Below are 27,188 nucleotides of genomic sequence, written 5' to 3'. Positions count from 1 at the left end.
CCTTTTTAAAATAGAGGTGAACAGAGCATGTTCTGTTCTTGCTTATTTCCATGCGTCAATATATATGTCTGTGATTATGAGAGCTGGGGCAGTTAATGATTACCAAATCTTTCAAGTCACTTGAGTTTAATGACAACAAAAAATTCTACATCTGCGTATGACTTGGAAGTTTCCTGAGGATTACCGTAAAGAAGAAGTGAGCTTTACAAAGTAAATATGCACAAAGTGGAGGGGCAAAAAAGAAAAGAAAAAGAATATATGAGGAAGAAAGAAAGAAAGAAAGAAAAGAAACAGGAAGATTTACGTGTTTCCCACTGGCCTTTAGAAAGCAAGTAAAAGAGAAAACACAACATCATCAATCAGAGGAAGACTTCTTAAGCTAAACGTATAGAAAGTAATCTAAAACAACTTGAGATGGTCAAGGAGGATCAATGAGAAATCCTGGAGTCACTTCTTTGGGGTGAGGGTAAAACATTTACGCTATGGCTCTTTATTAGGTTGTCTTAAAAGAGAAATTCGTACATGAATATATGCACCATGTCATTTATAGATTATTTAATAAAATTACATCATTTTAATAAAATAAAATTTTATGTGTTATTATTTTTGTAATTTTATTTTTAGAATAAGGTGTTTTTCTAATTGAGTTAATGTTCATTTATTATTCCTAAATATTTTTCAAGAAGCATGGGTATTCTTATTAGTAAGTGGAGGTAATTTTTTTTTTGAATTATTTTTTTGAGGAGCAAAAAATCCATTAACTTTGTTATTTTTTTTGCTAATATGACATGTATGTAAGGCTCACATGCAGTGGTAAGTAGGACTTTGACTATATCCTTTAATGTTAATTTTTTTTAAAACTCTTTTTTGTGGAGGGTTAGGCATCCTAAAATTTTATTAAGATAAAATTTAATAAATATTATTAAAATATTAAATATTTTAATATTTAATAATTTAAATATTATTATTTATAAATTATTTTTTGAATTTATAGAAAAAGACTACTAATTTTTTTTATCTTTTTTCTGTAATATTTTGAATTATTGTCTATAATTTTTTTGTCATTTTCTATGATTTTTAAGATCTATTTCTATCATTTTTCAGATAATTAATAGTCAAAATTAACTTTTTTTAAAAAATAGAAGTCTTGCATCACTTTTAAAATTTGGAGGGACATATTACATAAATAATGAGTTTAGAATTTTAGATATTACTAGACTATAATTTAGAGAAAATTTATTCTTTTACCTTAACTTTTATTCTTGCGTTACTTCAATGATAAAGAATTCCTCATAAGATAAAACAAGAAAAACCCAACAAAAAATAACATTATAAGGGATAAAAAAAATTACAATTTTTCTTGTTAGATTGGTTTGTGGGAAGTAGAAACTTCTTTCCCGGTCTACGTTCAACAATGGCAGTCTGTATACTCATAGTGTTTTATTTTAACCGATGGGCCAAAGATATATTATTTTAGCCTCATGTGATGTGATGAATGATAGCAAATGGTATTGCCACAGCGATGGGGAAAGTAACAGGTTGGTGGTAAAATATTAAAAAAATGATAATAAAATTTTTTTAATTATATAAATGACAATTTAATATTTCAAAATATCATAATTATATTAAAATTTTTAAAGACTTTTGTATCAATAAATTTTAAATTAAAATTATTATTTTACTTTTATTGATATGTTATAATTTTTTATTCAATTTTTACGATTATTCGAATAAAAGTTATTATTTTGAAAACAAAAATTGTGATTGAGACTTGTTATTTTGAGAACTTAATTTTTAATAATAAAAATTATACTTAATAAATTATAATTTTTTATTTAATTTTTGCGATTCACAAAATAAAAATTATTATTTTTTAAGCAAAAATTGTGATTTGGGCTTGTTATTAAGTTGTGATTTTTAATTTAATTCTTGTGATTCACAGAATAAAATTTATCATGCCTTAAATAGAAATTGTGATTGAGGTTTATTATCTTTAATAAAGATAAAATAGTTTTTTCACTTTAAAATTTATTGATATAGAAGGTTCTAGAAACTTCAATAAAATTATAAAATTTTGAAAGACTAACTTATCATTTATATAATTTGGAGGATTTCACTTTCATTTATGCAAATATTAAATTAATACTTTTTTTGAAAATAAATAGAATTACAAATTTTAGAAATAGATTTTAATTTTAATTTTAATATAACTTTTAGGTTTTAATTGAAATTTATATTTATGAACGTGTAATAATGTAAATCAATATTTCTAATTTAATTTTTAAAAATTTTGTCCAAAACTTGACTATTATTATGACAATTAATCTTTTGGGATCTTACCGTGGTTGTTCCAAAAGGTCAATAAAATTCAGTGAAGCATTGCCCACATAACCCTCCACCTCCACAATATCATTCAAATACCTCCACCGAAATTCATTCAAAAGTCACTAATGTATTTTATTTAATTATTCAATATAATATATAATACAACTTCCTGGCTCAAATCATAGCATTACTTGACCAAAATGGAATTATTCTATGATATGATTTTTTTTTATTCATAAAGTTTGAACCTTTATCTTTTAAGAAACATGGAGTTCATTTTACTTGATATAACTATATATATATATATATATATATGGGCTAATCCTGGCATATCCACTTGAGAATACTCAATAATACAAATTAGTATTTGGCCCAAGAAAAGGGAGAATTATGATGAAGTCTCACTGAAGAATTTCAATTACTCTAGAACTCATTAAATGCATACATTATTACCAAATTCCATAAATTATATACTGTGAATTTCGACAACAATGGTGGATGAAATATAGTTTTTTTTGAAAAATAAAATAATAAAAGAATATTTTTGTAATTATATAAGAATTTAAATTTATAACATTTTATATATTCCATGAGATTTCAGGATAATGAAAATTTTTGAGGCAGACTTCACAGTACTTCTTCTTTCAAAAAAAAAGCAGTACAAATTGGTAACCGTTATTTTTCGTCTGTTTGACTGACATGAAAAGAATCACACTCGTACACACGTGGAAAGTGAATAAACGGTAAGTTCGGTGAGAAGCACATAGTTAGTCTCTGGGCTCGTGGTTTCCTCAGTAGATAACTAGAAGGGGACAAAGACAGATCAGTTGATTTTGATCATCAAGTTTTTGTGGTTGCATCGTCAGTGCGGGAAAGGATTTGATTTTTCATTCAACCAATCACGATACTTGTGTGGGCCTACAACGACTTAACGTCTCTGACCCGCCAAATACAGTTGACCTTGAAAGTCCAAGTTTGTTGGCGAGCCAACATGCGAACGAATTTTCATCGTTTCAAGATCTCTGTGTGAAATCCTGACATTGCTAAATACATGCGTGATTCTCTCTTTCTCATCGAATCCTATCTCCTCTTCGAAATTCACATATCCAGATGACAAATTCAGCCCCGTTGTTCTGGCTCCATGTCCGAGTTGACTTTCTTTTCTTCTTCGTCTTCTTCGTTTTCTGTCTGAACTGTGCAAACTCTCAGTCTGAACTGTATGATCAAGAACATGCAGTTTTGTTGAGGATGAAGCAGTACTTTCAGAACCCGTCTTCCCTCAGTCACTGGACACAATCAGATAATTCATCCCATTGTTCGTGGACAGAGATCACCTGCAACAGTAACTCTGTTACAAGACTGGCTCTGCGAAACATCACCATCACCCACACGGTCCCACCTTTCATCTGTGACCTAAAAAACCTCACTTCCATTGATTTTCAATGGAATTTCATTCCTGGGGAGTTCCCAACGTATCTCTACAGCTGCTCCAAGCTGGAGCACCTGGACCTCTCTAATAATTACTTTGTTGGTAAAGTTCCAGATGACATTGACCGATTGGCTAACCTGCGTTTTCTTAACCTTGGCGGCAACAACTTCTCCGGTGAGATTCCGGCGAGCGTCTGGCGGTTAAAGGACCTGACAAGTCTTCAGCTTAATTCTTGTCTATTTAATGGCACTATTCCGAGTGAAATAGGCAGCTTGTCCAATCTTGAAGTCTTAAATTTGGGCATCAACCCGTTCTCTCCTTCAAAGATTCCGCCTAGCTTCAACAAGCTCACCAAATTGAAGGATATTGAAATGCATGACTGCAACTTGATCGGTGAAATCCCAGAAACTATTGGGGAACTGGTTGCCTTGGAGATGTTGGATTTATCCTCAAATAGTTTAAGCGGGAAAATTCCAAGTGGTTTGTTTATGCTCAAGAATCTTAGCATCCTGTTTCTTTCAAAGAATCAGCTTAATGGTCAGCTACCTCAAGCGATTGAAGCCTTAAACTTGACGATCATTGACCTCATTTGGAACAATCTTACGGGGAAGATACCTGAAGGCTTCGGAAATCTCAGTAAGCTAACTGGTTTGAACTTAGGATGTAATCAATTATCTGGCGAGATTCCAGAAAGCCTAGGCCGTCTTCCATCCATAATAGACTTTAGGGTTTTCATCAACAATTTATCAGGTAATATTCCCCCAGAGTTTGGGCTTCATTCAAATCTTAGAACATTTGAGCTTGCATCAAACAGTTTCACTGGCAGTCTTCCTCAGAACTTGTGTTTCCATGGCAACTTATTTCGATTAACGGCTTATGACAACAAACTTAGTGGGCAATTGCCAGAATCATTGGGAAATTGTCGTAGCCTATTAGAGTTGAAGATATACAATAATGAACTCTCAGGCAAAATTCCTAGCAGCCTCTGGGCATCTCAGAATTTGTCAACTTTCATGATCAATGACAATAAATTCTCAGGTGAGCTTCCTGAAACATTGCCTGTGAATGTTTCACTCATGGCAATTAGTTACAATCAGTTTTCTGGTCCAATTCCAGCAGGAATATCTTCCATGAAGAATCTGGTTGTGTTTAATGCAAGTAGCAACCTCTTTAATGGAAGTATTCCACAAGAGCTAACCAGTCTTTCCAATCTAGCAACTTTGTTGCTTGATCAGAACAGACTTTCTGGCCCATTTCCATCTGAAATTATATCATGGAAATCTCTGAGAACTCTAAACTTGAGCCAAAATCAACTCTCTGGGAAAATCCCAGATTCAATTGGTCATTTGCTTGACCTTACACAACTAGACTTGTCACAAAATCAATTCTCTGGCCAAATTCCATCTCAAATATCCCTTATTAGACCCCCTGATCTCAACCTTTCCTCTAATCAGTTGACTGGGAAAATTCCCAGTGAATTTGAAAATTCTGCTTATGCTACCAGCTTTTTGAACAATTCCGGTCTTTGTGTTGATACGGCTGGACTAAACTTTAACTTGTGCAATTCTGGTTCTGTCCCTCAAAGGTCAAGCAAAGGCTCATCTGTGCCTCTTGCTTTGATCATAGGCCTTGCTATAGTAGCATCCATAGCAATTTTCTTGGTGTCATTTCTGATGATGAGATTCTACCAAAACAGAAAGCAAGAATTGGACACTTCATGGAAGTTGACTTCCTTCCAAAAGCTGAGTTTCACAGAATCAAATATTGTCTCATCCATGACAGACGGTAACATTATAGGCAGAGGAGGGTATGGTACAGTACATCGTATTGCTATCAATGATAAAGACTATGTTGCTGTGAAGAAGATAAGCAATAACAGGAAGTTGCATCAGAAACTTGAAAATGCATTTCTTGCAGAAGTTGAAATCTTGAGCAGTATTCGTCACATTAACATAGTGAAGTTGCTGTGTTGTATATCTAATGAGGATTCTCTACTTCTTGTATATGAGTACTTGGAAAATCATAGTCTCGATAAGTGGCTACATAAGAAGAGTGGCTCATCAGGTGCGTCATCCACCGTTCATAGTTTTATTCTTGACTGGCCAAGGAGATTGCAAATAGCCATTGGGATTGCACAAGGCTTGAGCTACATGCATCATGACAACTCACCACCCATTATTCATCGTGATGTCAAAACAAGCAACATTCTGTTGGATTCTCAGTTCAATGCAAAAGTTGCAGATTTTGGTCTTGCCAAGATGTTGATCCATCCAGGACATCTTGATACCATGTCATCTGTGGTTGGCTCTTTTGGTTATATCGCTCCAGGTAAATGATTAGGCAAACATATTTTATATATACTAGGATGTCATACTGTTGATAACTTATTAGTAATATTATGTTAACTTCATACCAAACACGAGCCCACATTCTAGTTTTTCAGTAAACTAACAATTAATTCCTTGGCTTTTGTATCTAGTTATAATCTTAGATTAGTAAATCAGCATTTTAGTCCACAAAAATCACAAATTTATTGCATGATAATCCTTCCCTCACCTTTGAGTTACTTGATGGAAAGACTAATAAGGGAAACAGTGCTTAGTTTCAAATTAAATTTTTCTTTCCTTTCAAACTGCATAAACTGACATGAGTGCTATTTGAGACATGAATTTACAGAATATGCTCAAACAAAAAGAGTGAACGAAAAGGTTGATGTTTATAGCTTTGGGGTTATCCTATTGGAACTGACAACTGGAAAAGAAGCCAACTATGGAGATGAACACTCATCTCTTGCAGAATGGGCATGGCGTCATAATCAATTAGGAAGTAGCATAGAACAAATTCTAGACGAAGATGTTAAGGAAACTTCGAACTTGGAGCAAATGTGCAGTGCCTTCAAGCTTGGGGTGATGTGTACAACCAAAGAGCCAGTTGGTAGGCCTTCCATGAAGGAAGTTGTGAATGAACTGCTTCGCTTGAAAGATCCAATTGTTTATGCAGAAATGGGTTTTGGTCATTTCGAGGCTGTTCCCCTACTAAAGAATTCTAAAAGGGATAGTAGGTTGGATATTGAAAATGATAGCTAGCTAGATTCATGTAAATGAAATGTTGGGGCCTGTGCCAAAATTAGCAGCTGGCTTAATGTGCTGTAACTCATCAATCTCGTATCATTTTTCTAAAATCAAGTGAAAGAGGATGTAAATATATGTAAGAGCTACATTTCATCTTTGAGGTCAACTGTCTCTTTCCTTAATCTATGTGAATAAGTAATTTAGCTACTACATTTAGCACTTGAAGGAGTATCTTTCTCCATTTTAATGGAATATTCACAGCAGCCATGATTTGTTTTGGGTATTAGCAGCCATAATTTTTTAATCATTTGACCAACACGAGAGTTTTGACTTCGTAAAGTTGGTATATAAATCTTTTTTGGGATAAATAAGGTTGTGTTAATATGTGAATTCTTGTGAATGAATCAAAGAGTTCATCTATATCCTATATAAATTCTTTCCGCTCATCTCTATGTAATTATCTTTGTGCCTGTGACCCTGTGTGGCATATAGGGTCTCTCCACTTTCTTTTCCTCCATTTTCCTCCACTTCCCTCATTTCCACCATTCATTAATTTTTTTATTTAAAAAAATTATTTAATAAAAAAATTTAAATGGTGGAGATGGAGAAAGTGGAGGGAAAGGGAGGAAAAGAAAGGGAGAGACCCCGGTCCCCTGTGTGTGTCTCTTTCTTTGGTGTTTTTGCCCCTAATATCAGTTTGATTGAGACATAAGGTACTTTCCCTCTTCTTTTGCTTTGCTGCCTGCAAATTAAGGTTGATTTAGACTTAGACTGTATGGGATTCTTGAGTTTCACATGTTGTATACGTAATTAGGCTGATTCTCTCATAAATTACAATTTTATATATTTTTATTCTTTTAATTTAAATTTTTTAATATTTATTTGAAGTTATAATTAAGTTTAAATAGATATTATTTAATTTTATTAGTCAATCTTCAACTTTTAGATTTTAACTACCTAATTTTTTAATTTTAAAATATAAATGATCTGTTTGATATTTTGATACATTTACTATTTAATTTTTTTTATTTATTCAGATTTTCTAAATCTAATTTAAAAGATATTGATAAAAATTATTTTGAATAGAAAAATGTGAGTATTCTTGATAATTAAGTTAAGAATCAAATTTTAAAAACTTTATTTATGTTTATTTTTTATATATTTTTTAATTAGGGTTATTAATGATAGTTTTGTCAATTTTTATTAAATTATTGGGTTTATTTAGCAAATGGGTAACACATGATTAGCTGCACAAATCGCTCCGAATTGAATTCAATTGAAAGGGACGCACTACTTTTTGGAATAAAAAGGGAAGAAATAATAGAAACAGAGCGGCGGCGGAGGAATTTGAAAAATAAAGAGCAGAGGGGAACGCCATTTGCTCTTCATCATCTTTTATTTTTTTCCAGAATGACGGTTAGAATTTAAAATAATAAATTAATATCAATTAAGTTTTTAATTATTTTTTTAAAATAAATTTAAAATATCAATTTAAATTATTATAAATTTAATATTTTTAATTATAAATAAATATTTAAATATTAAATGTAATTTTAGATTGTAACAGAAATTTTTATTTTTAACTGTTTAAATTAATATTTATAATTTATTTTATAAAAAATTTTATTGAAAACTTAACTGGCTTTAATTTACTGTTTTGGAACTTAATTGTCACTCTTCCTCTTATTTTCTTCACTTTGGGCGATGGCTTCTCATGCTCTCCTATTCGACTGGTGCTTTTTGAATTTTAAAACTATGGATAATTAATTTTTTTAGCGTGATAAATCACAAACCATTATTCTAAACTGTAATAAGAGATTTTAATATTCATGAATAATTTTATTTAATTTTATTTTAATTTGTTCTTCATATCTCTACCTTTAAATTTTATACTTTAATTGTTATTGTTGATTAGAGTAGTTTTTTTTGCATGATTTTGGATTATTTATTTTATTTAAAATTTTATTTGCTATAATCGATTGATATAACATTATAAGAGCAATTTAGTGGTGACACTATTGTTGAATAGCACTAAAATATAATAAAACTAGATTTTATAATAAAGTGCAATATAAGTTGTCTCTCTAAGAGTCAATGGATTAACTACTTGAAAAGCTAACTAGTGGGAGGATTTTTTATGAAAAAATCAATTAAAAAAATAAATTTAAATTAAATAATTAAAGCAAGTTCAATTGAAAAAATTATCAAGTACATACAGTGCAATCAATTATAATCAAGTTTAATCTTCCTCATCCACAAAATAAATTGAGTTTATTTAACTTTATTATTCTAATTTTATTCTATATTTTTCTAAATTACCATTCAAGAATTAAATAAAAAATTAAGTTATAGGTTAATTAAAATTTCATTTAACCCACAACCTAATAACTATTTCAATGTTACCCACATTAGAAACCAAATATGAATAATCACCCAAGCCAAGATAAATTACTTTTATATTGCTATATTAATTGATTACAGTAAGCAAAATCTTAGATAAAATATATAATTTAAAAATCATGCAATGACACTTGTTTAATCCACTATACCAATTAAATTATAAAATTTAAAGGCAAAGAGAGAAAAAAATAAATTAAAATAAAACTAAATAAAATATTTTTTAAATATCAAGAATTTTGATTGCAGCTTAAAATTATAATTTATAATTAATCATACTAAAAAAATTAGTTCTTTTAAAACTTGTAAATGACAATAATAACAAAAAAAAAAATTGAAGTGTGGCACCTATTGCTGTCCCCGTTACTTCTTTTTTTTCTTTTGGATCAAAGTTAAAATTCATTCAACCATCTAGAAGATAAAAAGCAAAAGAGCTAAAAACAAGAAAAACAAAGAGAGTGACCTCAATCATCATTCACCTCCTAACATAATATTAAGTGAAAAATGATCAAAGGTGCAAAAATAACTCTCCATAAAGTAAGCTTCTTTTGCAAGGTAGTGAGCATGACTAATAACGTCTTTAAAAACAAAGTTAATGAAAACAAGCCAATCTCTATAAAGAACATTACAAGCATTTTGAATAATGTTATGATATGGGTGTTCTTCGTGATGACCTCTCAAAATAAGATTAATTGTTTTCACACAATCAAGGTAAACTTCAATGTTTATGAATTCCTTAGATTAACAAAGATCAAGCCCTTCTGAAATTCTTAAAACTTCTGCGGTGGATGGATAGTTTTTAAGTTTGCATTTGAAACTTACTACCTAACCTCCTTGATCATGGGTAATAATATCACCACAAGTTGCAAATCCATTATGCAGGACCATCAACGTCTAGTCTTCTGCCACCTTCTGATGGTGGGTGCCATGATTTATCACAGCTAGAGGGAAGGTGGGCTGCTTGGAGTTTGCCCATCCATTTAGAGTCAGCTGAAGCTTTTAGAAGACACCTGTTTGGATCAAGTTGAATTAGATTCACCTGTTCATCAAAAATATTTTTACAACGTGTAGTTTAAAAATTCCAATGCATGTAAGCAAACGCTATCCACCATGGTAGGTGTAAATTAGAGTAGGAACTCGATTGAGCTGGTTTAGTTTCATCTAATTCATTCTAAACAATCCAGCTGCATGAATTCTGGCCAAAGCTCAAGTTTGACTAGTTGCTTGCACGCCCCTTGTGCAAATCGGCAATCTCTCTGAATCAGCCATCTTGTCACTTCTTTTCAATTCAAAGCATTGTGCGTCTCTATCAAGTCAATTCAGAGTGATTTGCGTGGCTAATCATGCCACACCTCTATATGCTAAATAAACCTAAAATTTTAATAAAAATGACATAATTATCTTAAATAACTCTAATTAAAAATTAAATTAGAAAACCAAAAATAAACATAAATAAATTTTATAAGATTTAATTATTGACTTAATCTTTAAGTATACATATATTTTTCTATCTAAAATAATCTCTATCAATATTTTTAAATTGAATTCAAAAAATTTACACAATTAAAATAAAATTAAATAGCAAGTATATAAAAATATCAAAGAGATTATTTATATTTTAAAATTCAAGATTTAGATAGTTAAAAGTATAAAAGTTGAATATTGGTTAATAAAATTAAATAGTATTCAATTAAATTCAATTAGTCTCAAATAAATATTAAAAAAATCTAAATTGAAAGAATAAAAAATATATAAAATTACAATTTATTATTGGGTGATTATTCATGCATTGTTTCTTGTGTGTGTAATATAAAAATAATTATTAAATTGTAGTTTAAGAAAGATTTTAATTACTCTATAACTTAACTTGTTGTTTAATTCTTGAATAATAATTTTGGAAAAATATATAATAAAATCAGAATAATAAAGTTAAATAAAGTTAATTTATTTTGTGGATGTGAAAAATTAAGTTTAAGTAATTAGATTGTAATTAATTGTGTTGTCTATGCTTGGTGATTTTCTTAGTTGAACTTGCTTTTAGTTATTTAATTTTAATATAATTTTTTAATTAATTTTTTCATAAAAAAATTCCCCCATTATCTAGCTTTCTATAATACTAATTCAAATAGTTAATCTATTAACTCTTAAATGTGGTACTTTATCATAAAATCTATTTTTTTATTAATTTTAGTACTATTTGACAATACCATCACTCTCCTACCTTTATAACTAGCCTTCGGAGATGTTCCTCATATCATTTAGGAACCTGCCAATTGGTATCAAAAAATTTTCTAGAAAGGGCCGCCTATAGAGGATTTTAACCGATAAAAGAAGGTTTTTAACTGATGAGGAAGTTGAGAAGTCAAATGAAATGTTGTAAAGTGCAACCGTTAGGATGCCTACTCTTCGAGGGGATATTGGTGGAGAATTCAGTTCTATGGAATATCTTTTTCCACCTTGATAGCGCTTTTGGAAGAGGGTTTTCCATCCCATGGTACCCATCAAAATAATGCAGCAATAGCAATCGTATTATCATCTTAGGTCCTTCTTCCTGGAGATAATTCCTTTTTTCAAGCCTATTTCTAGTGGTTGGCACAAAACCCTTGTAGTGTTGCATAAAAAAAAAACCCTTATAGTGACGTTTATTTATTTTAAGATGTTATTTGTGTTTTAGTTACTTTTGGATGGCATTTTTATCTATTTTGAATTAGGGTTAGTTCAAGTATTTTGATTTTTTCAAGACAAAGTTATCCTAATTTGATTAGGATAAGTTTATTTTAAATATTTTTCTTAGATATATAGCTCAATTACTTAATAGCTTGGGTCTCTTTCTTTTAGTGTCCGAAAATGTAACGTTAATTTCATTCAATAAAAGTATGTTCAAAAGACTATTTGGTGTTGAATTCCTATTGTATGTATATATATGTTGTATATTTTTGCTAAGGATTATTGTTATCATTGACATTTTCCTAATTAAATCTCTAAAGCTAATAAAAGCCTTTTGGAGGTAGAATTTGACTATATAGCAGTAACTTTGAGTTACATATCTCCAAAATTACATGAACTTATTCAAATCTTCCAATCCTTTGGGTATAGAAATTTGGATAACTTGATATTTTGTAATAAAGTTCCATTTCACATTATGATCTTTGTCCTGTGAATATTTTCTCTTGCAAGTTTGATTTCACATTATTATAAATGATTTTCACTACTGTGTTTTTTCTTACAGAGAATCTAGCCATATTTCCTGCCTTAGTTTTGTTGAGAGAATAATAACAGTTATGGTGTTTGAAAGGTTTGTAAATAAAGTTTTCCAATGATCTCATTTCATAGTTTCATATGTAACTGGAAACAATACATCAAATGATTTACTAGCATTGAAGAGGCAGAAGGAAACATTGGATTCATTTGGCTCTGAAAAGGTATTTGAAAAAAGTGAGAAAAATAAAGAGAAATGGCTCTGTGCCACATATTGCATCGCGTGCATGACATGCCACTGTGTATGAGTTATCAGGCACAAATCAAGATTCTCTATATCATATACTGCAGTGCATGACCACGATTCTGAAGAAATAGAGCCGTGATAGACACACAAAAAACACAGAAGGAAAATGAAAGATAAATGAACAAGACATGAGGAGATTTGCTAAAACTTGAAGGATTGGAGTATTGGAGTATTTTGAAACTTGTAAGCATTAAGGGTAAGTCTCCTAAGTCCTCCACCTCCTTCCTCTTTCATTTTCTTGACTTTGGGAGTTAGGGTTTGTTTGAGAAAGATGAATTTTGATCCACAAAAGCTATGAGTTTGAATACATCAACTTAAATAGAGTTAATGAGAGTTGTTCAGGTTATTGTTTTATGGAAATTTAAGTTTTGGTAGTTAAAAGGTAACATATACACAAAATTCCACCATAAATGAGGTTGTTGGAGTAATGTGAAGCCATTAATAGCTAGTTGGGAGTTTAATGAAGTTAATGTAAGTTAGAAGAAGGTAATAGATCCTATGAGTACTCTTGTTTATGAGGAGATTGAGTTATGAGAGTTGAAACTGTTGATTTAGATATTGAAATTGAAAATTATCCTAAAAAGGATCTAAAGATGGAAAATGTAATTAATTATAGAGTAATCACTTATTAGCACCATTCAAGCTTCGTGAAAGCTTTAAAAGTATGTAATTGTGGGGTAAACTTTGAACCCTTCAAAGGTTTGAGGTAATCGAGAAAAATTTTTCTTGTACTTTTATATGTTAAATTAATTTTTTGATTTATATGCTATAAGTGACATGTGTGAAATTATTTAAATTGCAAGTATGGCATAAAATATTTGAAATCAAACAATATGATTGTTGATATATTGAAAATGAATGTTTGATACATGGAGTTCAATGATGTGATGTTTTGGTGAAGTTTAATGAAATGTGTGAAAATGAAGAGTTCAATGAATGTGTGAAATGTGCAGTTCTATAAATGTTTGAAAATGGAGTTCAACGATATGATGTCTTATGAAATTCAATGAATGTGTATAATGAGGAGTTCAATGATGTAATGTATTGTGGAGTTCGATGACGTGTTATTATGTGTTTATGAGATGAACATATATAATGTGAGTACGATAAGAATATTAAGCATGCTTCTATAGTGATTACTTTGCATGCTATAAAATATTGCATCTTTATGCACTACATAATCCTGAGAAGTGGCAAATCGCCTAGAAAGAGGAGTAGAGAGTTAAAATTCATGTTGTAAGGCTATCATTAGACTTTGATGGTTTTCCTGGATAATATTATTTTTATTGTTTCACTTGTTTGATGAGGGAATGTCCTATTGTGTGATAAGAGATTTGAACCTACTCTAGTTTCTACTTGTTTGATGAAAAAGCTAGTTAAAGGATAATGACATCCCATAGTGTGAAATTTGAGGAAAATCATGGCCCATAAAAGAGTTAAGCAATATTGGCCAGGTAGCTTCTCATGCATGAATAGCTAAGGTAGTCTCATCTCATAAATGATCCCAATGTATAATAACCCACAGTCTCCTATCAGAGGCATAAGGAAGATATAAGAAAGGTGTGATTATACATATTGTGATTAAGAGTACATAATTGTCTGTTTTGTGACCCATGTGATAAATTATTGTGGAAATATTTGTTTAGTACTGTTTAAATGTGAAAAGTGCTAGCATGTTGTTAGAGCATGAAATTGTGAAAATAAAGGATGAATTACGCTTGAAAAGTTTTTAGTGAATTGGTATTTTCATATAAGTATGAAATTATATTTCTACTTGCATCTAAATTAATTGACATGCATTAGTATAAATTAAAAATACCTTGGTTACTGAGTGGTTGTACTCACCTTTCTCTCTTCAATATTATAGGAGCTCGTACATCAGGACAAGACCGAAGGAAACTTACTGAGGCTTAGGACAAGGCCTCTTTCATTTTAAGTAATATATGGGTATAATTCATATGATATTGCCAACTAGGGAAGTTCATTTTTTTTGGCATACTTGTACTATGAGCTTATTGAATTATATCATGTATGTTAGGTCCTAGGATGTATATATATTCATTGTGAATTATAAAAAAAAGGGGCCAAAAATATTAATGCAAGTGAAAGGTGAGCAAATGTGTGATTTATGTTGATTTGGTATGATGATTAAGAAATTCTGTCTCCCCCTTCTATTTTTGTGATTATGGGGTTGAATATTGAAAATGTCTTGTTTGTGTTAGTTGTATGATATGATATATTGCATAGGTTCGTTATAATCTATTAAATATGGTATAGGGTATAATTTAGGCTTTTGGCACTTGGAATGAAATTAAGACACACAAATTGTGTTTGAATTGTGAAAAGGAATGAATTGAGAAATGAGTGTTTAATTTTTTATTGAGAATTGATTTATTTGTGAAATTAGTGTAATTAGCTAGAGTTAGGAGAAAGCTCTCTGTAAATATCTAAATTGCCTTAATCGGATGTCGAATGGAGAATTGGAACATGTCAAAAGTCTGTATCAATTGCTATCAAATGACAACAATAATGCTGTAAAAAAATGTGCAATGCTACAGCGCATGACGTAGAGGCAAACGTGCTGTGGAACATGCCATAGTGCACCTCTACTTTTCTGCATTGTTTTGCTATTTTCAACTACTTTGCAAATGCTTTGACTATTTTTGAATTCTCATGCTTTTACATACAATTTACATTCTAATTTTGACTTGTAAAAATGCTTTCACATATTTGAAAAGTTTAAAAACTTGGGATTTTATTTTGTAAATTCTACAAACTTGATAATCCTTTTTAAGTTAATTCCTTGATTACCTTAATTTTAAAGTTAATGTGAAAATTAGTAAGGAAGACCTTATATTATAACTATCTTATATATCTCAAAATTTCCACATTAGATTTTGGTCATAGATAATTACCCAATTGAAATATAATTTTCACTTAAATTTCATATCAAACACCTTATGTACATGAATTTCCAAACCATTTAATAGATCTTTTTAAACTTTAATATCTTGTCCAATAAATTAAATTTTCAAACATCCATAATTAAATTTATCATGCTTTTCAAATTCAACCTTTCTACCAAGAATTAATTTAAACTAAAAAAAAAATCACACTCACCATCTTCATCTGTTTTTAGTCAAAAATTTCAACTCAATTTGAACCCCCCTTTTACCAAACATGCACAGCAGCAGCACGCTAAGCAAAAATTAAACAATCTCAACCATTTACGAAACCCACATCCACGGGTCTAGGGGAGTATTCAAACTCCTCACACCAAATCAGCCATAACAGAGCAAGGAGAAAAGGAAAACATGGCAGCGCGGAAAAAATGAAGGAGAAAGTGGATCTCAACTGTTAAAAGAGATGGCAGAGGAGTGAAGAGAAGAGTTTTCAAGCTTCCTTTCATCAAATTAACGGTGACCAGACTGGAAGAAGAGGAAGACGGCGAAACATGAGTGGAAGAAGAGAAGATCGAAACGCAATGGAACCCACCACAGCAATGAACAGCGCACCCATGGTTGCCGATGACAGACTAACAGAGTGGAGGAGTGAAAGGAACGGTGGTCTGAAGCTTGTTGAAGTTCATAGATGAAGACCGGACAATGCATGTGAAAAGGGAAGACAAACAAATGGGGAGAGAAAAAATCTGACGGGGTTTAGTCATATTCTTAAGTGAAGGGCATTTCTGTAATTCAACAACTACACATAAGAACCCAGAGCAGTTGTTGTTGGAATCAACACGTAGATTTAAAGTTTGAATTGTGTAAAGGACATTGTTTTTAAGAGCTATTTCGCCACACTAGATTGTTTGCACGACAGCTCCTTAAAATTAAATAAATTCATCTTGCAAATTAAGCAGGGCCACAGAACAATAAAGATTAACATAATATACTCACACAATGCAATACATAGAAGGAGCTTGAGAACTCTGGCGCTTGGCATAGGGTACATTGCACTCCCTGAGCTAAATATAATCACAACCAGAAGGTCCCTTTAATAAACCATCAAACATCAGTTTTAAAATAATTAAAACAAATTAAGCCTCATAACTTGGACGGTTTTGAACATTAAAGAAGTTTTTTAAATAAATATTAAATCCTTTTAATGTCATTAAATCAAATAAAAGGTGATTAAAATTCTTCAAAACTATAACTCCAAGTTGATAAAATAAGATTTAAGTAAGAGTTATAAAAATCAATATTATTAAATTATAACAATTCCTTTTAAAATACCTATGAATATTTTATAATATCCAACAGTTGCCACCGGGCTGCCCAAGCATTCTGTTGTGATCGTTTCAAAATTTATAAAAATATACTTAAATACCTTATCCTAAAACTTAATTAACTTAATTCTTAAATCTATTTCTTTTTAAATTATCTTAATGTTCCTGGGATATTACACATTCCCTGCTTGGCCCAAGCACAATACATGTCCAAATTATATTGTAGCATCTCGTTCTGCATATTGGACAAACCCACCATGCTAAGATGATTCTGAATTGATGACAAAGGGAGAAGTCATTACGATTAACGATAGATAAAGCAAGGAATTAACGAGGCAAGAGATAAATTGGTGAGAAGCAAGGAATTAGGAAGACAAGAACCATATACTAGAACGTGTGGTGCTCATTGTTTAGGAAAGAAAAAAGCTATATGCTCACGGAAGGTATGTGTAAATCATAATTAGGTATGGGTCCTTATTCTTTTACATAAGTACATGTGTTTCTCAGTTTCTATATGTTTGCTCATCCACGCTTTGTCTCTGAGAGATATATCACTGAAATTAATAATTTCAATTCTCATTTGATCTTTCGGCCCAAAAAAAAAAAAATCTCATTTGTTCTGTTCATTTGTTGATTGCCCGGTGGCCGTGATTGATTGGAATTCCTCAGAAACGATCTTAAAGGTAATTAAACAGCTTCAGTTTGTTTTTTTTGCAAATTAAACAATATATGTATTCTTTTTCTATTTCTCACTCACTGCTAATACTTATATTAAAAACCGGATGATCATTGAATTAATCAAAGTAGTGGTTTAAGAATTAGTGGCCCAATTAGGAGTTAACTCGAAATGAGACCGGTCACAGTTAAAATAATATAATTTGATTAAATATACCAAACATATTCATATGAAATACTATAATATTTAAATAAAAGTCATTAATTCTTGAGTAAAAGAAAAATTTATCCATAAAATCTTATGTATGTCTTATAGAAATAATAATTATAAGTCTCTGACAATAATAAAACATAATAACATTAAAATTATTAATTAAGAAACTTATATTTGATTTAGGGTTTAATATTTAGAAGAAGAAAGGAAAAAACAAAGAAAAATAAAAATAATAAAATTTGACTCTGGTCAACCCATTAACCCACCGGGTTGGTTGGATTAGTTCGGGTTGAGGCTGGGTCATAAGTGACCAATTTCTTCAATTAACTGAACTGGCTAAATGATTGGTTTACCAATTTATGAGTTAGACAAACAATCACTTTTATGTAACCATTTTGGGAAAGAAAAAGAAGGAAGGCCTTGATTCATTCATCATTGAGTAACACTGACATCAAGTGTGAGACCCGGACAGAGGTAACTGTGTTTGGATTTTGCATCATCACATCCTTGATCCTTTTTATCTTACCATGCTTGTTCAACTCAACCCTTTATAGACATATTTGAGTTAATCAATATAACAAGGATTTATGCTGTAACTCCTTTTTTTTTACTTTATATATATATATATATATATAGATCATTTTATTAAAAAAAAACTAGGATGAGATGAAGGATTTACGATTTTTAACAAACATAAATAAAGAGCATTTCAAGATCCATCGTAAAGAAATATGATTGTTAGTTTAGTGGTTTTTTCCTTCTTATAAAATAATTAGCTTCATTTTTTCTTTCTTTCTTCACTTATGCTTGAATACAAGACATGTTTTTTTCCAATCATTGTGTATTAGGAAACGCATATAATTTATTATTTTTATATACAGAAATATCATAATTTTTTAAAATTTTTTGCTACCGATAAGTTGGGATCTATATTTGTGTCTTTTATTGTGGACATGGAAATTTTTTCAAGTAAATTCAAGTTTTAAAATTTTTAGAAGAAAATTCATGTGGAATAAAATCTATTTTGTGCATATCATTTAGGGTGCATTAAGGAAGCACACGGTAAAAATTTCTAAAAAACAAAAAACAAAAAACAAATGGTAGATTTCAATTTGGTGGGAATCATCATATCACTTTTACTTGTTACAACTTGGCCACGTATGTTTAAGAAGTTTGTAACTCACTTTGTTGCATATGGTTTGATGTCTTGATTTCTAAAATTGAAGCGTAAATTCTTAGAGCACATAATCCAGGTTTTGTAATTATCAGTAACTACTAATTAATTAGGAAATACATAATTTTAGGTTCCTGAACTTCACTTAAATTTTGCTATAAGTCTCTGTACTTTTTTTTTCTATATTCTAAGTCTTTATATTTTTGTTTTTCAATATTATAGGTCTAGGTTCTTTCATAAGCGGTGTTATAGAGACTTAGAATACTGAAAAAAAAGTGTTTAAGGATCTAAAACACCTAAAACAATATGTAGGGACATATAACAAAATTCGAGCAAAATATAGAGCCTAAAGTTATGTTTTCTCAACTAATTATCATAGAATTTATTTTCATTATCAAAACACATCAAACAGAACTTATTAATAAAAATAAATTTGTTTAGATGATATCCACATGAAAATAGTTTAACTGTGATTACTTAAATTCAATATCCGTTTGTAAAAAAAATTATTTGAGAAAGGTGTGTCAAGCTAACTTGTACATTTATTATTCCAGTACTTAAAATATATAATTTATAATGTGAGTGTTTGGGAGAAATTGTTATTGATACTATTTCTAATTTATATAATTTCTTTATAAACCATATAGATTAAAGAGGTTTCTATTGGCGGCTGTTTCAGGAATAGTTGAGAACAATGAGCACTGATTTTGAGAACAAAGAGCAGGAATTGACCCTTGCCACTCCACCAAACTTGATACAGGTATAACTATGTGCATAAGGAAATTATAGCGAATGTAACTCTTTAGGACACTCAAGTGAAGCTTAACACATGATGCTAAAAACAACACCTTATTGACTTTGTCTTTCCTTCAAAGTGTTGAAGAGCTTGAAAAACAAAGTTCTGATGATGACTCAAACTTAGCAGAACAGAAAGTGATAGCAGCTCTACCAATGGGTTCAATTACTTTATACTCAAGTAAAGTTTAACACATGAGGCTATAAACAACACTCAATTAATTTTCTGTTTCCTATAGAGTATTGAAGAGTCTACAAAACAGAGTTCTGATTATGACACTAACATAGCAAAGCAAAAGGTGACAGTAGCTTTGCCAATAGATTTAGTTACTTTAGTATATGACTAAAAAGTTGCGTATCTTTTGTCATTGTTACAAAGAGTTGAAGGTATTGTTAAAGAAAGTTCTACAGCAAAAAATGCTACAACAATTGCACCAGAAAGACCCAACATCTATGATTTTAGTTCATTTACCTTTGCAACATTGCCAATTTCATTAGCAGATCCTAAATTTACTAATAAGCATTTGCCAAATGGTTCCTTGTTTATTTCTCATGAAACTAAAAAAAATTACTGAGGCATAATTACCTTATTAACTCATTTAGAACCAGCAAGCTCACTTTGGTTCAATATATACTTCTCTACCTAAGGCATTTCCACATGATGCTACAGACAACTTATTTAACTTTATTTCTCATATAGAATGTTGCAAAGTCTAAAGATCAAAGTGGTGATCATGAGACAAACATACTAAAGAAAAAGGTAATAGCACCTCTATCAATGGGTGCATTAACTATTACACGTATGATTTGATAAAGTTAAATATGTTTTTGTTGTTTTTAAGAGTGTTGAAGGAAGTTCTGCATCAAAAAAAGCTACAATGATTGCACCAGCAACTAGTTTGGACCCAACAAGCTCACTCCAAGGCTCCTTAGTTTCTTCTCTACCCAAAGCACTTCCACAAGTATTGCTCAAACTATGTTTTTAGTCCTCATAGATTGCAACATTGCCAACTTCAATGCATTAACAAATCGTATACTTACAAATAAACATTTTCCAAATAATTCTTTATCAATTTCTCATGAAGCTGTAAAATTACTAACCAATTTTAATTATGGATATGGTATGGTTCAAATAAATGCATTTCTTCTACCCACATATATGCTAATGTTTTTTATATAATGAGATGGTAAATGAAATATTAGCCAATGAATCGAGTTTGAGGGTCTGACAACAGTCACTTGGAGAAACTTGATATGGCTAATAATTAATATAAAAATTCTTCAAAGAATCAAAATGTTTGTTTTGTGATCCTCATGTGATTTATGTATGTAGTGTCATAAATCACTTATTATATATTCTCATTTTTCTCTTACTGTCATAAAGGGAATGAAAATGTCCAAGAAAGAAATTCATCAAAGAAAAATATAAAAAGTGTGAAGCTCATGTGGTTTACATAATTTTTTTTCTTATGCAGGGTATTGAAAGGTCTCAAGGTTCTATATCCAATAATGCTAAGGTATAATTACTCGTCAACTCATTTAGAACCAGCAAAGTCACTCTTAGGTTCAATAGTTACTTCTCTGCTTAAGAAATTTCCACATGATGCCAAAGATAAGAACTTAATTATTTAATTTTCTCCGCTATATAGAATGTTAAAGAGTCAAAAGATCAAAGTGGTAATCATGAGATTAACATAACAAAGCAAAAGGTAATAGCACCTTTGCCAACGAATTCAATTACTACAACATGTATGACTTAATAAAGTTAACTATCTTTTTGTTGTTTTTCAGAGTGTTGAAAAAAGTTTTGCATCAAGAAATGCTAGAATAGTTGTGCAAAAATCTCATTTAGACCCAACAAGATCAATCCAAAGCTCACATCCCAAAGAACTTCCACGGGTATTCCTTAAAGTAATGCTTTATTCAGCTGATCTATTCGTATAATACCATAAATTACTACCGACTCTCACTTTCATCTACTAAACAGAGAGCCGTAAAAAAATGTTAAGGGGAGCTTGTGAATTGATTTTGAATAATAAATATAACCAAAACTACCAACGATGTAGTATTGAAGGTTCAACAATGCAATTATAGTTACTTCATCAATTCATTCAGGAAAGGAAAAGATAACTTCAGAGCTCCTCAAACACTTCTCTGCCTAAGTCATTTCTTTATGCATCTAGCAAAACCAATTCCTTCTTAGAGCCTTTGATCATATAATGATCCTCAACCACTTCTCTGCCTATGTGATTATATAATTATACTAGATAATACTCTTGATTTATGCCAATAATCATTAGAGCTTATGAACTGATTCTGTGGTTTAATAATTTATGGATATACCTCAGAGCTATTCTTTCTTTTTCTAACTATTTTGTACAAATATAGAAAAAGACACTAAGACCAATCCTATTGTTGATACCACCATAGATGAGCTAACAAAGATATTTGCAATCTCATTGCCCTATACCTCTCACCTATTTCTTTTTTCATGTTTGTGGCTTTATTTAATCAACTCTTTATTTTCTATATGTGAATTACAAGCATGTCTATGTGTGTGTCAAAAGAGAATTGTAAAAAGAGATTAATCAATTAATTCAAAAAACTGAAACATATAATTTGGCTCAATGCAAGGTGTAAGGGGAGAATTAAATGTTCAATAACAGAAAATGCTAGGATAATTACATCATCAATTCTTTCACCACTAGCATTAACCCATGTAAGCTAATTATTTTTTTAGCCTAAAACAAGTATTTAGCTATAGTAATTCTTTAGATGTTCCACTCATGATATTATATAATTTTCCTCTTAGTTTTAAGTGGATAATGTTAAAAAATCTTGTCAGCTATAGCTTTATTTTCAAGATAATGAATTAAATTCTTTTATAGAGCTGTAAGTAATGATACAAGTTATTTTCTATATATTTCTTTATGATCAGAAATGACTAGAAAAAATAATGCTTAACTTATGCCATTACAACTTAAGATTGATCTATATTTATATCCATTTTTTCACTCAGCAAGAAATCACAGTCAACCAAACTGAGAAAGAGATAAAGACAAGTCCCATAATGAATCTTCAAGTCTTTGATGATGATGCTAATAGGAAATTAACAAAAGCATCAAAGCCTGTTGTTGCTACCACCAAAGATGCATCTGTGGTGAATGCCCTTGTAGATTTGGAACTCTGTTTGAAGATGCCTCTTAAGGACATAGCAAACTCAGAGCCTAATAGCCTTCGTCTCCTTACAGCTCTTAACTTTTTATCTTGCCTTGAAGATGGAGTCTTATCTCTTAGACTTCAAGCTATAATACAGTCATTGCTTCGAGATTTTCCAAGCATTCTAGATTCCTTCAAGGTAGCCTTTGCTATCATCAAGTTTGTGGATGAAGCTCAAGAAAAAGAAGTCAGGCTGAAGGAACATATCTCTAGGTTGGAGCAAGAGATAAAAGATGGTGAGGCTGAGTTGTCATACTTTGGAAAGCAAAAGGAGAAATGTGTTGAAGAAATCAGAGAGTTCTATAAAGCGCATGAGAGTGTGAGGAAGCAAAAGTCTGAAATTGTGAAAGATAAAAGAAAAGTTCAACAACAATTGCTTGAGGTTTATCAAATATGGTCAATCCTATGTGGCCAATTTCAGCAGAACCACATTGATATGCATGCCCACCAAATAATGCAAGCTGCTTTGAAAGATAGTGGAGAAATCATTGAAACGGTTTATAATAAAGAAACTCAAGTTCAAGAAGCATCAGAGAGAGAACGTCTTTCTTCAGAGGTTAGAAGTAACAAATCTATACCACCCATTGCTTCACAAAACTTGACAAACGTATGTATTCTCAATACCCTGTGTCTTGCACATATGTTATTCTTCTACTATTATGACATAATACTAAAGACTTTTTGAAATTTGGAGTTACTTGAAGTCTAAAAGATCAAAGAAACAATTATTACTTTCGTTTCATCTATAACTATGCCCTCTTCACCAATAAATTTTGAATTGATTGTTGAGTACATGCCAAATAATTCTTTAGTGATTTCTCTGCAGAAAATTTGCAAGTAATAATGCTTGGAGAAACTGAAATGAAATGCCATATAAGACAACTTATTCTCACATATCTCTTCATCAGAGAGTGTTGAAAATCCAAAGGATCAAAGTTCTTAAAATGAGAATGTATCTATAAGAAAAAATGTAGAAGCAACTCTATCAACCTATTCAAATACTAAACTACTAAGGTCTCATACCTTTGGCTCTGTGCAGGATGTGAAAGGAAGGAGTGATGGTTCTTCATCTTTTCCTAAAGCATTTTCATTTGTAAGCCATTAGTATTTTCTTTTAGTTGGCCCACTTATAGCATCAAATAATTGGTATGGATAATTGAAGATTTGAAGTTACTTCAATTTTATCATTAGAGTACTAATTTCACTTTCAATTACATACCGGTTACTAATGGATAATTGAAGATTTGAAGTTGCTTCAATTTTATCCCATTAATTGTTTTTTCCAAAAAAGATTTTAGTACATTTTATATGTTGCAACTACTTAAGATTGATGCTTCTTCAAATGCTATATTTTTCTTTAATATCAGATCAAGTTTAAAGGAACTGAGATGGACATTGATAAAGATGTTGAAACAAGCCCCTTAGTAAAGGCCCTTGTGGATTTGGAAGCTTGTTTGAAGATGCCTCTTGAGGACATAGCAAATTTAAATTCCAATAGTCTTCACCTCCTTACTACTCTGAACTTCCTCTCTGGCCTTTCTTTTGAAGATGGAGCTTTATCCCATGGACTTAAAGCTGCAATACAATCATTGCACCAAGATTCCCCAAGCATTATGTATTCTTTCAAGCCAGCATTTGCTATGTTCAACAAATTTTCCAAGCTTTCGAATGAAGCTCAAGATAAGAAATCCAAGTTGAGGGAACATATATCTATGCTGCAGAGAGAGATTCAAGATTGTGAGGCTGAATTATCATCTCTTGAAGAGAAAATGAATAAGTGTACTACAGAAATCATTGAGCTCGAGAAAGAGAGGGAGAATGTACTTAGACAAAGGTCTAAATATTTCACTCTACCATATAGTGATTGGAAGATTGTTCAAGAGTTTATAGATGAATTAGGAAAGAAGGATGTTGAGTTCAAGGAACAAATCTCTTGGTTGAAGAAAGAGATGCAATGTGATGAGGCCAAGATATCATCTCTTCAAAAGCAAAAAGAGAAATGTGCTGTTGAAATTAGGGAATTCAAAAAAGAATGTGAGAATGTAAGGAAACAAAAGTCTGAAATGGTGAAAGATCAAAGGAAATTTCAGCAACAATTGTTTGGGGTTTATCATAATTGGTCTATTCGGTGTAGCCAATTTCAGCATAACTACATTGACCTGGATGCTCATCAAATAGTGCAATCTAGATTGGAAGATAATAGTGAGTACAAGAAAGGATATTGTAGAGAAACCACTGAAAAAATTCATAGTAAAGAAACTAATGTCCAAGCAATATCAGAGATTGGTCATCTTTCTATAGAGCTTAAAACTAACCAATCTGTGCCACCAATTACTTCACAAAACCTAACAAAGGTATATATCTTCAATCTCAAGACCTTATGGCTTGCACCCTATCTTATAGTATATGTGATATAATTCTAATATTACCTTTTCAAATTTGTTGTTAGTTAAAGTCTCAAAGAAACAATGCTTAGTTTCAAAATAGATAAAACAATTCCATCTTCATCAACAAATTCTGAATTGATTATTGAGCAATTGCCAAATTATCCTCTAGTGATGTACAAGTAATAATGTTTGGAGAAACTCAAATGAGTAATAATGAAATTCATGGCAGAGTAAAAGAAATGTGTTTATGTATCTAACCTGATTATATACATAAATGCCATGCACAATAACTTATTCTCACTTTCCTCTACTAGAGAGTTTTGAAGAGCCAGCAGAACAAAGTGTTTAAGAGGACAATATATCAAAGAAAAATGTAGAAGAACTCTTTTAACCTATTCAAATATTGTATTACTAAGCTCACATACCTTTTACTCTGTGCAGGATGATAGGGGAAGGATTGAAAGTTTTACTTCTCTGCCTGAAGCATCTTCAAATGTAAGCTAAAGATTTTAATACTTTTTTAGATGTTGTAATTATTTAAATAATGCTTCTTTAAATGATCTATTTTCCTTTAGAATCAGATCAAGTTCAAAGGAACTGAGATGGACATTGATAAAGACACTAAAGCAAATTCCATAATAGACCTTCAAGACATTGATGATGATCAATCAGTGGCAAAGGCCTTTGTGGATTTGGAAGCTTGTCTGAAGATGCCTCTTAAGGACATAGTAACTTCAGATTCCAACAGTCTTTGCCTTCACAATGCTCTCAACTTCTTGTTTCACCTTTCTTTCAAAGATGCAATCTTATCCCATGGAGTTAAAGATGCAATACAATCACTGCATAGTAATTTCACTAGTATAATATATTTTTCCAAGCCAGCATTTGCTACGTTAAACAAATTTTCCAAGATTTTGAATGAAGCTCAAGAAAAGGAGACCAAGTTGAAGGAACATATCTCTGTGTTGGATAGAGAGATACTAGATTGTGAAGCTGAAGTATCATCTCTTCAAGAGAAAAAGAAGAATTGTGCTGCAGAGATGATTGAGCTCAAGAAAGAGTTTGAGAATGTAAGAAAAGAAAAGTCTAAAATGACAGAAGATCAACAAAAAGTTCAGCAACAATTGCTTCAAGCCAATCATAGGTGGTCAATCTTATATAGCCAATTTCAACTAAACAACATTGCAGCTAGAAATCCCTTGGTTCTTTTCCATTGATGTATTTAATGTAATAACCATGGCTGTGTAAGCCACAAGGCAAGTGAGGCAATTGCCTCAAGCCTCCAAAAAACTTTCTTAATGCCCCTATTATATATGTGTAATTGATATTGATGCTGTGATATATTTAATTATAAATTAAAGAGAATAAAATATTAGTTGTTCTTGCCATTGAAAAGTTTCAATTATTCCAACATTAATGATTGAACTGAGCCCAATATATATATATATATAAAGAATAGAAAAATTCAAAATACACTAATTTGCACTACATTTTTTGCTTTTTTTTATTCCAAAGCCTAAAATATTGACAAATATCAATGTCAAGACCATGTAGTTTTAGACCATTAAGGCAACACCCTTAAGTTTAATTAAAATCTTGTATAAATTTATATTTTTCCCATTAATCATTGAAATAATCAATCTTAATCATATTTTTTGTTTAAAAGTATACCATCCCATATCAATGGTAATATTTACATTCTATTCCTATATATAAGACAGAGTAGGAGCACTTTGTGAACAATAATTTTCATCTATCTATCAAATTAA

The 27,188-nt window shown here is 30.8% G+C and overlaps 2 protein-coding genes across 3 annotated transcripts; both read left to right on the top strand.

The window, feature by feature from the left end:
• Positions 1-3,309: 3,309 nt before the first annotated feature.
• Positions 3,310-7,044, top strand: LOC129303835 (receptor-like protein kinase HSL1). Its single transcript, XM_054943377.1, has 2 exons — positions 3,310-6,082; positions 6,431-7,044. Exons 1-2 carry the CDS (start codon positions 3,436-3,438, stop codon positions 6,838-6,840), a joined length of 3,057 nt encoding a protein of 1,018 aa, XP_054799352.1. The 5' UTR covers positions 3,310-3,435; the 3' UTR covers positions 6,841-7,044.
• A 10,465-nt stretch (positions 7,045-17,509) lies between these two features.
• LOC129303893 (uncharacterized) lies at positions 17,510-26,768 on the top strand. 2 transcript variants are annotated; one of them, XM_054943463.1, is made up of 12 exons: positions 17,510-17,638; positions 19,698-19,778; positions 20,514-20,573; positions 20,656-20,775; positions 21,289-21,330; positions 21,463-21,522; positions 21,605-21,712; positions 22,833-23,639; positions 24,072-24,125; positions 24,400-25,386; positions 25,861-25,914; positions 25,995-26,768. In XM_054943463.1, the coding sequence occupies exons 2-12, from the start codon at positions 19,713-19,715 to the stop codon at positions 26,634-26,636; spliced, it is 3,000 nt and encodes a 999-aa protein (XP_054799438.1). In that variant the 5' UTR covers positions 17,510-17,638; positions 19,698-19,712; the 3' UTR covers positions 26,637-26,768. The 2 variants fall into 2 exon arrangements, with proteins under 2 accessions (XP_054799438.1, XP_054799439.1); XM_054943464.1 differs by lacking the exons at positions 21,463-21,522; positions 21,605-21,712.
• Positions 26,769-27,188: the final 420 nt, after the last annotated feature.

This window comes from Prosopis cineraria, unplaced genomic scaffold (assembly GCF_029017545.1).
Source record: "Prosopis cineraria cultivar Desert tree isolate PC_DT_omini unplaced genomic scaffold, ASM2901754v1 PC2, whole genome shotgun sequence".
In the NCBI taxonomy this organism is placed as follows: Eukaryota; Viridiplantae; Streptophyta; class Magnoliopsida; order Fabales; family Fabaceae; genus Prosopis; species Prosopis cineraria.
Note: the sequence above shows the minus strand (reverse complement) of the source record. Positions and strands in the feature narration are given on the sequence as shown.

Bases quoted from the DNA above. Each gene is read 5' to 3' on its own strand.
- LOC129303835 (XM_054943377.1), top strand. From the start codon at position 3,436: ATGACAAATTCAGCCCCGTTGTTCTGGCTCCATGTCCGAGTTGACTTT. The intron at 6,083-6,430 runs GTAAATGATTAG...ATGAATTTACAG, and splicing joins TTTTGGTTATATCGCTCCAG to AATATGCTCAAACAAAAAGA.
- LOC129303893 (XM_054943463.1), top strand. From the start codon at position 19,713: ATGAGCACTGATTTTGAGAACAAAGAGCAGGAATTGACCCTTGCCACT. The intron at 20,574-20,655 runs GTAATAGCACCT...GTTGTTTTTAAG, and splicing joins CAAACATACTAAAGAAAAAG to AGTGTTGAAGGAAGTTCTGC. The intron at 24,126-24,399 runs GTAAGCCATTAG...CTTTAATATCAG, and splicing joins TTCCTAAAGCATTTTCATTT to ATCAAGTTTAAAGGAACTGA.